This window comes from Pelodiscus sinensis, chromosome 6, assembly GCF_049634645.1.
Source record: "Pelodiscus sinensis isolate JC-2024 chromosome 6, ASM4963464v1, whole genome shotgun sequence".
Classification (NCBI taxonomy): Eukaryota; Metazoa; Chordata; order Testudines; family Trionychidae; genus Pelodiscus; species Pelodiscus sinensis.
Window position 1 is genome coordinate 43,952,170 of NC_134716.1, and position 15,132 is coordinate 43,967,301.

The 15,132-nt window shown below is 46.0% G+C and overlaps 1 protein-coding gene across 2 annotated transcripts in view; it reads left to right on the forward strand.

Annotated features, from left to right (window-relative positions):
• The first annotated feature begins 8,812 nt into the window (after positions 1–8,812).
• The window catches only part of HABP4 (hyaluronan binding protein 4), a 35,395-nt gene continuing 29,075 nt past the window's right edge, over positions 8,813–15,132 (forward strand). Inside the window, exon 1 of one of the 2 annotated variants that reach the window (XM_075931851.1) lies at positions 8,813–9,326. In XM_075931851.1, coding sequence (XP_075787966.1) covers positions 9,023–9,326 — 304 coding nt within the window. In that variant the 5' untranslated portion in view covers positions 8,813–9,022. The remainder of the gene's footprint in view (positions 9,327–15,132) is intronic. The other variant, XM_075931852.1, reaches the window with a different exon arrangement.

Genomic DNA, 15,132 nt, shown 5'->3' on the forward strand with positions numbered 1-15,132 from the left:
TTTTAAGGGTTCAAAATTGGGAAGCATGAAAATATAACTTGTGAACCCTGTTAATATTTAATACATAAATACTACCTATCCAGTTTATAAAAAAAATCAGCATTAATATTTGAGCAAAGTTTAACAGATAAAGATAAAAGATTTGGAAAGAGATATGCCAGTATATTTGAATTCATTCAGGCTACGTCTAGACTGGCATGATTTTCCACAAATGCCTTTAACGGAAAAGTTTTCCGTTAAAAGCATTTGCGGAAAAGAGTGTCTAGATGGGCACAGATGCTTTTCCGCAAAAGCACTTTTTGCGGAAAAGCGTCCGTGCCAATTTAGATGCGCTTTTGTGCAAAAAAGCCCCAATTGCCATTTTCGCGATCGGGGCTTTTTTGCGGAAAACAAATATAAGCTGTCTACACTGGCCCTTTTGTGCAAAAGGACTTTTGCCCGAACGGGAGCAGCGTAGTATTTCCTCAAGAAGCACTGATTTTTTACATGAAGTAGTCAGTGTTCTTGCGGAAATTCAAGCGGCCAGTGTAGACAGCTGGCAAGATTTTCCGCAAAAGCAGCTCAGTGTATATACCTAAAACGATAATTGAATTTTTTTTTTTTATTATTCATTGGCATAGATCTAGTCAAACTTCTCCTTTGAATGCACCAAGTTGCTGTGTTTGGTTCACTTCCCACACTGGACCCACCTAAATGCTTTTAAGTTCTCTTTATTTGGGCAGGCTAGTCGCTCACTCATCTCTTGTTTTTCTGTCTCTGTCTGTCTGTTGCTCTCACTCTATTACCCACTAGTGGGCTCTCACAGCCCAGATGCCTGAAGGCCATAGGACCAATGCTGACCCTCTACATTCAATATCTTAAGCCAAGGGTGGACAATAATTTTTGATGGGGGGGCCACTCCCAAGATTTTGGAAAGTGGTTGAGGGCCGCACTCTTCCATGATATTAATAGAGGAGATGCAGGGTCTGGGATGGAGGTTGGATGCAGAAGGGAGATTGGGGTAAGGAATTGAGGTTCAGAAGGGAGAATGGAGTCTTGGAGGGAGTTTGGGTGAAGGAAGCGATTGTGACCTAGAACAGGGGAGTAGAGTGCGGGGTTTGGGATGTGACCTAGGGTAGGAGGGGATTGTGATCTGAGGCAGCGAATTGGGGTGCCAGATCTGGGAGGGCGTAAGAGTGCAAGAGGGAGCAGAGGGTTTGGGTATGTTGATTTGGGTGGGCAGAGGGTCAGGGAAGGGGGGGCTAGAGTGCTAGAGGCAGGCTCTTGCCAGGAGACCTACCAGCCAGCAATCAAACCAGCCTGCCTGCCTGCCTGCAGAGCTAAGGCTTGCAGAGCTTAAAACATTTTTCAGCCTGCCTGACCTCTGCCTGAACAGGTTGCATGGCCATGTGCTTGTGTGAATAATTGAGGTGAGGAGAGGGGATGTGGGTCGTCTTGGTTGCCTGTTATTCAAACCGGCAGCTCCCATTAGTCAATTTCTGGCCAGACATTGGCTAATGGGATTGTGCTGGGGCAGCTCCTGAAGCTCCCCGTCGTTCCTCCCCCGTCCCACTCCAGATTTGAATCAGAAACAGGGTGTGGCAGCTGTGTTTCTGAGCATCATGCTGGGCAAGCAGGGGAGCCTGCCTGGGGCTCCCTGCTGCCTCTGCAGGCTGGATCCGGTGGCTTGGCAGGCTGGAACTGGCCCGCAGGCCATACTCTGCCCAGGCCTGTCTTAGCACTCCCTTTCCCAGAGGCAGAGCTTCACTTTGTGGGAAATCTAGTATACAGTTTACATTTTCAGGATCATATGATAGTTGAAGCAAAAATATTCAGACTGCAAAAAGGAATTCTAAATCAGTCCTATTTTATACTAGAGAGACCAGCTGTATGGAAAACCTGTATATAAATTCCTGCCTCCGCATTCTCACTCCAAGAGGATCAGTGTTTGTTAAAACAGAATGACCTAAAACCTACATCCAAACTAAGCCAAACTTTAGAGAAATTTTCAAATTCAATAACGGTGTTCCTTGTTGGTGATTTTTATTAAGACATAACTTATGTATGAAAACATTTTTGTGACTACTTATATGATTTGTGCACTCAATCCTTGTAAATGTAAACCTAGTCAGGCTCTGCTAGATTGGCTCCCTCATGGTGAAGTTTAGATGCTTTCTTCTCTAATCTGTGTTATTAGTACCACAGCCAGACTGCGGGAAGAAATGTGCTACTATTGCCCAAGTAGTAAGAAAATAAAATTACATTTATAATAAATTAGCAGATGTACTTGGCATTGCTCGGATTCCTTAACTGTAGACATTGTTTTTAAAATTAAAATGTACATGCTTTATTTAAATGATGGGGCTCACAGCAATGGGTGGAGGGTGCAGGACAGGAGGAAGGAGCTGGGGGGCTTAGGGAACGGGATGGGAGGAGCTTAGCTTAGCCTTATACTGCAAAGCCCGTAGTGCATGTAATCACGTAACTGCTAAGATTTTTAGCAGCTACATGGTTACTGTATTAAACACTTTTTAACATCCATAATATCAACATCAGTTTTCTTGGTATATGCTTTGTGTGAGTCTTTGGAGTGTTTCCTTTGACTACCATGGGTGAGCTGGGAGTAGAGGACATGTTTTGGAAGGCAAATGTCCAGCCCATCAAAGTTGGTGTATGTGAACTCTGCTGGTGTCATTCAAGGATTTAAAATTTTGATTATTTGGCTAATCGAATAGTCAATGCAGTTTGCATCAATTATTTGGTTAGTCAATAAGGGCGCTTCCAACTTTGAAGTGTAGCAACAGCCTCCAGACTGTTGCTACACTTCAAAGGCGAAAGTGCAGTGGGGAGCACTGCCAGCGGGGGACTCAAGCCCTGTGCTCCCCATAACATTTCAAAGTGGCAGCGCCAGATGGAGCCTGAGGTAAGCTCGTGTCTTGTGCAGCCCAGACTCCCAGCTGGTGCCAGGCTGCACATGGTATTTCAATGTGGCAGCGGCGTGTGAAGCCCGGGGTCTGGCCCCAGGCTCTACTCAGCTCTGCCACTTTGAAGTACTCCCTTCTTTCCCCCCTCCTCCTTACTGCCTGTTTCTGATAGAGGCAGCAAGGGGGGGAAGTGACTAGTTGACTAGTCTGTCGACTATCTGATAAGCATTTGTTTATCAGATAGTTGATTAGTCGTTCACATCCCTAGTGTCATTGGCTTCATTGTGTATGCTGGTGTTAGTGCCCTCCCTTCTTGAGTTTGAACCCCCTGGATTTCATATTTGAGGTCTGCTTAAAGCTGCATGCACTGACTCCAGAGACAGTTCTTAAATGCAACAATTTGAGCTGCTTGCAGCTTTGTCTTTGGAGGAGAGAGTTTGTTATAAAAAGAGGAAGGCAGGGTGATTAAGAACAACAGGCTGGACATTTTAGTAACTGAAGGATTGTTAGCAGGGCCGGCCCGACCCCTTTTGGCGCCCTGGGCCTGGGTGTCCGGCACCGCCCCCGGGCGCAGGGCGCATGTGCAGGCCCACCCATGGGATGCGGGCCTGCCCCCGGGGCACAAGGCGCATGCACGCACCGGCCACGGCTGCTGGCGCGCAGCCCGGGGCCAACCCCCAGGGCGCACAGCGCATGTGCTGCCCGGCCCGGCTAGCACACGCGCGGGCCGTGCATGGCCCCGCAGCCGTAGGGGCAAGGACGCTGCTGTCCGGCACCGTGGGGCTGGTGGTGCGGGAGCCGGGCGTGCGGCTCCTGGTGGCAGCTGCAAGGGACATTACACGCCCCTTACAGCTGTCATCAGGCGCCTCCCGTAGCTGACCGGCTTACCCATGCCTCCGTCCGGCCCTGATTTTTAGATCACCATGAAAACATTGCCGGATACTCCACTTACAAGATTGGGGGTAGGGGAGGAATGAGTGTTGTGCTGCTGTGATTTGCATTTGGATTATTGTGTTAAATTTACAAATGTACTTGAAAAAGGTGAACAGGGACTAATCCAAATCCTACTGCAAAGAGCTATAAAGGGATTTCACAAAATTGGGTGATTGAGCAACACAAAAGCAGATGGAATTCAATGTTGATAAAGGCAAAGTAGTGTACATGGAAAAATTTAATCCTAACTGTAGATACAAAATAGCTGTATCCATGCAAGAAAGAGATCTTGGAATCACTGTGGTTAGTTCCCTGAAAACATCTGTTCAAGGTGTAGTGGCAGTCTAAAAACTAAAAAGCTAACAGAATATTGGGAATAATTAGAAAAGGACTATATAAGAAGACAAAATATCATATTGCCTCTACATAAAATCATTGTATGCCCACATTTGAATATTGTATGCAGATCTGGTTGTTACCCAGAAGGCAGAAGTAAACAATTGCTGTGGGCAATTAATCAAAGCCTAATGCGCCTCCCCCACAGAAGCCAGATTTGACCTGGTATCCTGTATCTATCACCGGTGGAAAAGTTCATAAACAGGCCAGACACAAATTTAGGGCCAAACCATATATTTTTAGAAAGAACAAGCACGCATCATCAACATTAACAACAACAATAATTGTCGCACGCTAACCCAGAAGAGAAAAGAAGATAGGAAAGATCCCGTATACAGAGGATTATACTTTACAGTAAAATGGAGATAGACGCCTGTGACCTGCTACCTATTGGCTATTTGAAAGCCTCAGGGGAGGACAACAGGGAGATCCCTTGGTGACATGCGGGTCTGGATTCCGGAGCCATCTGGGTCCTCACCTTCCACGTGCTGATGCTCAAAGTCATTTAGACACCAGTCCTTGTCTGAATGTCCGTATGAGCGAGACTTGCAATTGTAATTCCCAAAATGCTGAATGAGAGGAGGCTTCCCTCACTCCTGAAAATGGCACTTCTGGTTACAGGTAGTCCCAATCAGGTCACGTGGCAATGGATGGATGGACTCCTCGGGGTAGACGACGACACACACAGATGGACGAAGGAGATCCAAGCAACACGAATGCTCCTTGGGGGGAGGCTTATAAAGGAGTTGAGGTGGGAAAATGGGTGAGAGGGGTGCAGCTAGAGTGGGCGGTGTGCACAAGGAAAGAGGGTGGTGTGCAGAGAAAAGATGCGCACGCATGACATAGTGCAGAGTGCAAAGGCCTGGAGCCGTGTGCATAGGTGACAGGGAGGAGTGCAAAGCCTTCTTCCCTATAGGTTTTGGCAGGAAAGCTGTTTGAGGGAGAAAAACCCCTAAGACTCCATTTTTAAACTCCTCAGACTCCATTTTGGATCTTTGCCTAGAGCAGCATGGTCAACCCATCTAAAAAGATACAGAAAGAGCAACAGAAATTATTAGGGGTAAGGAACAGCTTCCATATTGGGAGAGATCAAAAACACTGGGACTTCTCAGCTTTTAAAAGAAATAATTAAAGGATGGGGGATATCTAGTAAATGAAAATCAGGAATGGTGTGGAAAAATAAAATAAGGAAATGTTAGCAAAGAAATAAATAACATAACACAAGAAGCTGACCCAATTAAATTTATAGGCAGCAGATTTAAAACAAATTATTTTTTCACAATCAATTTGTGGAACTCTTTGTCAGGAAATGGTGGAAAAGCCCAAACTATGGCAGGGTTCCAATAAAAACAAAATAAGTTCAAGGAGGATAGGTCCATCTATGGCTTACTAGCCAGAATGGGCAGGGATGGTGTCCCTAGCTTCTGTTTGCCAGAGCTGGGAATGGGTGACAAGGGATCATGATGATTGCTTCTTCTGTTTATTCCTTCTGAAGGACATGGCATAGACCACTGTTGGAACATAGGACACTGGGCTAGAAAGACTTTTGGTCTGATTGCCATTCTGATCTTTTATAGAGCTGAAATGTATCTGCCCTCTTGCTGTAACCTACTAGATTCCACTCCTCTTCCAGAGCTGAGACAGAGCCCAGGAGTTCTGATGGGGTCTCTCTCTCTCTCCATAGAGTTAGTAACAAAGTAAGAATATACATTACAATTTTAAGGCTAACCAGTATCCCTTAAGTGACTTGCCATAAGATGTCAGAATATGTTAGTGCTAGAGCTGACCGTGTCTAATATTTATTTAATTTTCTTTCTTTTATATAGGAATTAGATACAGTGCTCCTGTCAGCTAACCGCTAAATTGTCTACCAAAAAAGTAGAGTTTTCAAGTACTTTGGTAGCCCCTGAATAGATGATGTGTATGGAGGGGAGAGCGGATGGGGTTGGTTCCTCCCTTCTCCATTAAGCGCTTGGCTTGTACTGACCATGCTCAGTAACATGGATGAAGTCTCCGTCCTCAGTCTTCCCCCTCCTACTTTCAATCTCTTCCCACCCATCACGGCCTGCACAGGTCAGCCTTTCCCACCAAAATCTGAAATGGGCACCCCTGGTTGGATGTATTATTGGTGATACCTCTCCAGATTATTGTGCTATCAATAGATCACCCAGGTTTTGCATTCACAAAGGAGTGTAGGATCTTGGTGTTCTGCTCTAGGTCATTCATGGTCTATGAAAATACATCATATAAATTTTCCAGAGAAATCACTTGCACACTGGATCCTGTGCTGGACCTCAGTGTTGATTTTTGTGCTTTGAGAAAGTTGGCTACTGAGGTAGCAAAAGTGCTTAACTATCTCCAGAAGTCTGATCTTTGATAGTGATTTGTGGTGGGTCATGTGCAAGACTTAAGCAACTTGACAGAACACTTTAGTTTTCTCAATATTGAGTGCCAAGCCAATATTGAGTGGTAAGCTTGGGCAAGGAAATTCAGTATGATCTGATGGTCATTTTCAGTGTGTGCAAAGATGACACAGTCATCAGCATAATGAAGATCAGTAATGGTCTCCCTAAACACTAGATTTCGAACAGAGACATAGAAGATTAAAGAGCTGCCCATCCATTCCATATTTTATGTCAATGAAATTGGAGAGGTGATCTTTAACGAGGATGAAAAAGACTGCTAAATACAGTATTTGGGCAATAACATATCCTTGCTTAATCCCAGTTTTGATGAAGAAAGGTTCCCTCTAAAGACCATTACAGAGAACTGTGGCAATGATTTGATCACAGAAAAACCTTAGAATCTTAATACATTTTGGAGGGTAACCCAAATTTGGCTAAACCCTTCTACAGGACTTTGTGATGGACACATTGCTGAGACTGGTTTGATGAGAATAATGCTGAGTTTCAGGGTCTGTTCAACCAGAAAAGAAAAGAACATGGCATGTGGTAAAATGACATACCCGCCGAAGAAAGAGTCATATAAGCAACTAAAGGCTTGAGACCAAAGGAAAGTCTTTGATATAAAAAATAAATGGTAGTGAGAAAAAGCCAAGGACTTTGAGCTTTATGCTATTAAACATGACACAAGGAGCTTTTTTCAGGTAATAAGGGCCATTTACAGTCCATGCTTCCGAGGACTCACAGCACTCTGAGCCCAAGATGGGTTAAAATATTTTAAGGACACCAAAGCCAGATGGAAGTAGCATTTTGAGCATTGTGAGTCAACTTTTTCTGATGCCACTAGCAAATATAAACCACAACAACATGAAAAAGAATCACTTGTTGATCTTCCCCTCTTGAAGAAGTAACATGAGCAATTATGCAAACCAAGAACAACAGGTCAGCAGGGCCAGATGGCATACTAATTGAAGTCCACAAATTTGGAGAAGAAGTGGCAAGGAAGATCCACAATTTTTTTCTTCATATCTGGTATAATGAGAAGATTCCAGAAGACATGAGTTACAATGTCTTGTCTCCATTCTTAAAAATGGTAACAAGTCAGAGTATGTTAATTATTGAGTTATTGCTTTGTTATCTGCAACAGGGAAAAATTCTTGCCCATATGCTCTTAAACAAATTACAGTACTTCCTCTTGCTGAAGAAATATGGCCAGAATATCAGTGTGGTTGTAGACCATCCTGTAGGACAATTGACATGATCTTCATTGCCTGCCAAATCCAGGAAAAGTTACTGGAGCAAAAGTAGGATCTACTTATATCCTCATTGATTTGACAAAGGCCTTTGACTCTCAGTCCCAAAGCACTTAGAGTATGTTGGTTTGCCCTACAAGTCTGGCAAGGTTTACACCCTCCATACACACTTTTTAGTACGCTCTCTACCTATAGGACCTCCATTTTCCATTAAAAATGAATCTTTTAACTCACTTCTAATTTTTAGGCACCCATTGGCATGTGTTTGCTGGACCTAATTGTAAATCCAGCCCTAACTACCAATAATAGGGACCCAGCTCTGGGGCTGTCCCGTACAATGCAGACACTTAAGTATGGTGCTCGAAGGGATTTTCGGTTGCAGTATAATCATCCCCTCCAGAGGTGGTCGTAGGTGGATGCAAAGATTCTTCATGCCAGCTGGCTGCACCAAGATGGGGGCTGGAATGATCTGTGACACTTTGGGGGCAAAACATCTCACAACCCTGAGAGGCGCAGGGAGACACTGGCCTGGCGCTGTGCGCAAAGGGAGCCCCGCCCATTGGCTGTGGTCTGCCGGGCCCGGGCCCCGCCACTGCCTGCTTCATCCGGGCCACATTTGCTCATGAATAATCAAAAGCGGCATACAGAATGATTTGCCACACGGGGGGGGGGGGGGGAGGAGAAACAGTTACATGCTGCACGCGGGCTGAGAACTGAGGCAAAGCTACCCGCAGTGACGACACAGTCACTTTATTGGTCGGTGGCGTGTGGCCATCCCATGGCTTTGATTGGCTCCCATGGCCCTCACTGGGCCGGACCAAATGCGCTGATTGGTTGGTGGCGCTTTACCGCGGCTGGGATTGGTTGCCTGAGCTCGCGGAGGAGGGGGGGGGCGCAGCGCAGTGCAGTGCGCTGATTGGCGGCGGGCCGCGAGAGGTGCACGCGCTTTGGTTGGTCAGCGGCGCTCGAGGGGACGGGACGGACCGAGTGGCGATGGCGAGGTTGTGGCGGCCCTGCTGAGCCGGGCCCGGCTCTGTGCCCGTCCCTTGCTCCTGCCCTGCCGCGCGCCTCGGTTGCGCCCTGGTAGCGCCCGCAGCTGCCGCCGCCGCCCGGAGGTGGCGGGGTGGCCGCGGCGATGATGAAGGGGGCGCTGGGCAGCCCGGTGGCCGCCGCCATGCAGGAGAGTTTCGGCTGCGCCGTCGCCAACCGCTTCCACCAGCTGCTGGACGACGAGTCCGACCCCTTCGACGTCCTCCGCGAGGCCGAGCGCCGCCAGCAGCAGCGCAGGAAGCGCGATGAGGCCGCCGCCGCCGCCAGGAAACCCGGCCCCGGTCCCGGCCCCAGGCCCGGCCCCGCCGCTGGCAAGAGGGAGTCCCAGAAAGAGCGCAAGGTCCTGCAGCCCGAGAGCCCTGCGGCGCCCGGAGCCCCGCCGCAGCCGGGTACGGGGGGCGGCCCGGCCCGCGCACACCAGCCGGGGCGGGCGGGAGACAGTTCAGCTGTGCTCGGCGGGGGCTGGTTGGGCGGTGGGCCGGGACGCGGGAGCGTGTGTCGGTGGGGGGAGCTGCGGGTACCTGCTGCTCGGGGCTGGGGCTGGCAGCGGCTACCGCCTTGTCCTGTGCCGGGCGGGGTCTCTGACTGATCGCGCTGAGTATCTCCGAGGATAGCTGTGAGGCCGGAGATGCTGCGCTGTCCGGGGAGGGGGAAGGGAAGGGAAGGGATCGGCTCCGGGCTCCTGAGAGCGGCACAGTGCGTTGCCCGCCTAAAAATAGGAGTAGGCGGGAGTCCGCCCCCCTCCCCCGCCTCGCACACTAACTAAAGGACTGGGCCCTGGTCACCTAGTGAGTCTAGCGATATGCCTACATACTGCCTGACTTCTATTTCTCCCTGACCCTAATCTTAGGATTGGCCTCCCTCCCTCGCTGTCTCTTGCTCTCCCGTGGCTTTTTCTGGGGGAAAAGTAACTTGGGGATCAGCTGCTTATTACTTTAAAGAGGCAATATTTAAGTCCAAATATATAATCAAGTGACTGTCTTGGTTCAGAATTAAAACAGTACAGTTGGAACTGAAATTGTACCACTGTTCAACAATGGGTGACTCAGCTAGGGCTAACAGTATATTTAGTTTATCCGTTTCATGTTTTTATTCCCATGTCTCAACAATTTTCAGCAGAACATCAGATTATGAGATGCGCAAACTAAACTGGGGGCGTGTGAGTTACAACCTTTACATTTTAGAAATATGTCTATTCTTTGTTGAAGGCTACAGTGCTTCTGATAGAAATGCAGGGAAACTGCTGTTAATAGTGCTGAAAATAAAGTAAGTAGAGGCATCACAATTTCAAGTACATGAGCCAAAATAATTTAGGAGAGTGGTGACATTGAGCATTTATTGAGATTGTCGTTACCTTTTATCATTTTGGAGATGAGCCTGGATGATATTGAAACATACTGAGTGATTTAAGGATCTAATTAGACACTACTGATGTCTGTAAAGTGATTTAGAAGAAGAGTGCTAATGTTACGAAGTTGGCCACAAGCATTTGTGGGTCTATAAACAGACTGCAGCTTGTATTGCATAAGCTTAATGGAGCCAGGATATTACTTTTTACGTTCAGTGTTGCAGAATTCCTGCCAGAACGATGTGGATATGAAAGTTCACTATTCTTTTCTATCTTGGTTCTTGTATTGCTTAAAGTTCTGTGGTCTCTGAGCACCTTATGTATAGAACTGGTTACCAGGGCTGCTGTTTGTTTCTAATACAAAGTGAACTGTGCATATGTAAATATGGTATATCTAGATATTGCAATGAATTATTTATGTTTTGGAGCACTATATTAGTAGTTGATTTATTCTGAGGGGTTAGTAAACTGAACATCGTAGGGTGCTTCTGTGTGGTGCTAGTCTTCTCAGAGCTTCAGCGTAGGGATGTAAAATCCTGTTTAGTTAACTGGTTAAATATTAAGTTTAACCAAGGGTGAGCGGGGAGGAAGGTGCAGGAGTAGCACCACTGTGGATGGGGGCAGCTCCAGCCCCCACTGGTTAATCATAACCTTATTGGTTAACTGTCAGAATCTCTGCTTCAGTGCTGTATTTTGGCTAGTGTTCAGTTGGGTAGTCTCTTCATGTTGATGAACCAGAATGACAACTTTAAGAACATAAACACCAGAAGTGCTAGAGAGCTGACTCAGACTTTTCAAGAGCGCAGCAATACCTAGTTTTGACCTCAGCTCTGTTTGTTTCTTGCCTACATTGCTGCATAATTTCACTCAAATATGAGCAACAAATCTCTCTTTAATTGATTCCTTTTCAAGTATGATATCAAATGAGATAGGAAAGTCTGTAATTTTAAACCTCTGTGGCCGAGCGATGCTGAAGATCTGTGACCATGTTTGTTGCATTGCCTGCCTTGATATTTACCAAAATGTTCTAGGGGGAAAGGTCAATGTCACCCTGAGCACTGAAGAAACATCAGTAGAACCTCAGGGAGTTTACAGTGAGACTGGCACTAGGCTGGCTTTGAAGGATAACTCCTGGAAGTTAATACTTTGAATTGGTCAAGACTTCTGAATGCTAAGATTTGGAGCTAGAGCTGCTTGAACAGTACAGGCCCAACTCTTCTCTGTTAAATTTGGCAGGCAGCTTTTCTATCAAAGTACCTTGTAATATTATCTTCAAAGCTGAAGGCTCTGCCAGGCATCTGTGATCACTGGTACTGCTCTTCAGGTCACAGGAGGAGCTAGCTTTCCCCAAATAGGGAGGAGTTACTGTAAAGTGTCTAGCACAGTGGTTCCCAACCTTTTTCAGATGGGGACCCATTTTGACAATTCAGGAAGACTTGTTGACCCAGGGCAATTAAAAAAAAGTGTGAATGACTCCTTAAGAGCCACCTGGGGAGCCACCTGGTGACCCTTTTGAAATATAATGGCGACTCATATTTGGGTCCCGACCCCTAGGTTGGGAAACCCTGGTCTAGTAGCACTCTCCTGCTCTGTATCTCTGCATTGTAGTCTCTAGTCTCTCCCGCTCAGTTGTTCCTGTACAAGGAACAGAAGGGGATGCCTGTTGGCAACTGTGCAAGGTAGGAATGATGAGTAACCGATAAGCCTGGATTTATTGGCTAATCCTGTTGACTACATTCACTCCCATTCCTTTGCTGCCTCTGTATCAGAGTCAGCAAGGGCAGGTGGGGGCAGGAGCCAGTGCCCGTGAGGAGCTGGCTTTAAAGCAGGCTCCCCACAAGCACCAGATCCCCTGAATCCCCATGCTGCTGTTCTGATAGAGGGGAGCAGGTACGTGGTACGTGGGAGAAGCAACTTTCAAGCCTGCTGCTTGCAGGTATCCGCTCCTGAGCTCTTCCCCTCCCCTCTCCTCCGGCGCTGCTGCCTCTGTCAGAAGCAGCAGTGCATGGGGGCAGGCAGGAACCAATATGCGTGGGGAGCTGTTTGCTCCTCCCCCCTACCCCTCCTTCTCCCGCTTCCCACAGAAACACAGGGGATGGACCTGGCTTAAAAGCACAGCTGCAGAGCTTCTTGAAGACAGAGGAGGTATTTGGAGTTGGATACAAACTGCCCTCCGTGAGTTTCTGTACAGGGAAGAAAGGAAGACAAGTAGCTGGAACCAATTAACAGTAGGAACTAGGGGTGTCAAAATATTTTTCCCCAAGCCGGAAAAAAGCGGCGGACATCTTTATTTAAATCCCGCGGGGGATTTCCCCCACGGATTTCCCTATTCTGAAGTTGAAAATTAGCATGCCCATTTCGGAAAAGGGACCAGTGTAGACATAGCCTAAGATTTGGTGGTCATGTTACAAGAACCTCCACCTTAGAGATTCTCTGCACCTGAGGTTATGGAGCAAATTGTGCTTTACAAGGCATTATTAATCCTCTAAAGCTTTATTGCTTAACTCCAGATTTTTGGGTGAGGCAGGCTGAGGATTGAAGTACACAGGGCTGCTATTTGAGATGAGTCAGAGTCATAGACTAGAAGGGATTAGCAGATAATCAAGTCTGATCTCCACTGTCATCAGCACCCACACAATACACCCGATAACTGAAATTAGACCAGTGAGGTACCCTAGGCTAGTAAGTGAGCCACATGAGTGGCCCTCCAACTCAGTGGGCTGCAAGATTGTCCTAACCAAGAGGATGCCTCAGGATTGGGTAGGTTTTCTAACTGTGCTTGTGTACCTAGAATTTGTGGTGTGTGCCGATAGAATCATAGCAGTGTTTTGAGGGAGCACATGGCTCTTTTTCAGTGTTGTGGGCAATCATCACACACCTCACTTGACATGCCCTTGCTTTGTGTGTGTTGCTTTAGTAATATCGGTAGGGGAAAAACCTACACAAATGGAATCCTGTTGAATCTGGCAACTCTGTGCGTGGGCAATGGTAAACAAAATGTCTTGCAGGCCACACACAGAACCCCAATGGTCAGCAGGTTGCCCACTGAATTAAACCAGTATACTGCAGCCCATAGGAGACTAGACTAAACTATTATGTGCCATAGGAGATGCACTAGTGTCTGAGGCCGCTGCAGTGGTAGGACTTATGATTCCAAATATGTCCTCTATTGAGGAACTCCACAGAGGATGATTATATACTTCCTAAAAACAGTGAGGAGTCTTGTAGCACCTTAAAGACTTACACATTTGGGTATAAGCTTTTGAGGATGAGAGCCCACTTTGTGACTCTGTTAGTCTTTAAGGTGCCATGTGACTCCTTGTTTTTGCTGAGACAGACTAACACTGTTACCCCCTCTAAATTTGTCACCATGAAATACACTTCTTGGTTTCCTTTACTGGGGGGGGGGGGGGGTCTGTCACATCCTAGATTGAGAACTCCATGCCAAGATCATCCTGTTTGAGGCAGATGAGGAATTTTTACCTGCTGCTGCACCCCCATCCTCCCCTGTTTAATCAGTCAACTGGTTAAACTAAATGTTTATCCTGTTTAATTAGCTAACTGATTTTTACATCCCTATGGTGCAGCCATAATCTGTCTTGTAGTTGAGGAACATTGCTACTGATTTATTACTTGTCTTCTGGGAGGGATCTTGACTTTGTATGTTTTAAGGAATGGCCACAACTACTCTCAAGCATAGCTGCATATGCAGGAAGGGCATATGGTAGGGATAGTCTATTTTTGTCAAGATCCATGTTTCTTGATGAATGTATAGTTAAGGTCCAGACTCCAGAGAAAACAATGTTAAATAAATAAAGATTTTTGGGGTCCATTCAAAAGTGCCTGGCAGACTGCAGACTAAATCTAGACTATTGAAAAATTGACTGATTAAGAACACCTCTCTGAAGAGCTTTGGATGACTGATCTGTATCAACATCAGGTGTTCCAGACATTGATATTAACGAACTATCGAACTATCAAAAATCCAAACTTGTACCTAATGAGCAATTCCTTGGAACCTTGCTTGAATGTGCTTTGGCTGAAAGCCTACTGCCAGACCCAGTACAGGATCATCAGTCTGGCAGAAGAGAATATGCCTGAGCTTGTCAAACTCCTTACAGGCTGAATTTGGCATAATTGTAGAGTTTTCTAATGATCCCCACATGTCTGGAAGGGGTGCAGTTTTATTTTAAAGGTAAGTGAGGTGAATTGGCTTGTAATAGACTTCAAGGGACTTGTTACTAGACTCTGCAATTAAAAGATTAAGTGCTTGAACTGCCAAGACTGATTCTGGTATTAAGAGTTAAAGTGTTTAATGTGCAATTTTCATTGTAGTTCATTGTGTAGGTTATTTGGGCTACAAAAAATGCTAGTTAAGTTTTCTTGCAACATGTAAAATCTGAATATGAACACTCAGAATTTTTTCAGAAATATTTGAATTTCTCTTGTCTAGACGTTTTGTGATTTCAGACACTGAGCTAATAAAATTGTCCCTCTCAGGTTTGTCTCAAAAGTTCTGTGTGATATTTTTCAGTATGATTTTTGGTGGTTTGAATCAAGGTTTTGTTGTATTTGCCTATTATTGTAAATCAGCTGCCTTCTTTGTCTTGATTGGTTCTCAATTTTTTTGTGAATTACTACTTATCATGGACCTCACCTGCAAGTGAGCAATTTGTAAATCAAATGTTAAGTCATAAGTCCATTTGTCTATGACTGTTAACCTTGCATAAATCAATTTCAGATCTTTTGAATCCAGAATACTCTCTCCCTAGACGCTCACCTAGGCTGAATTAGGTGACACAATAACAAGAGAACTACTATCGTCAGTAGTTAACTGACCTAACCTT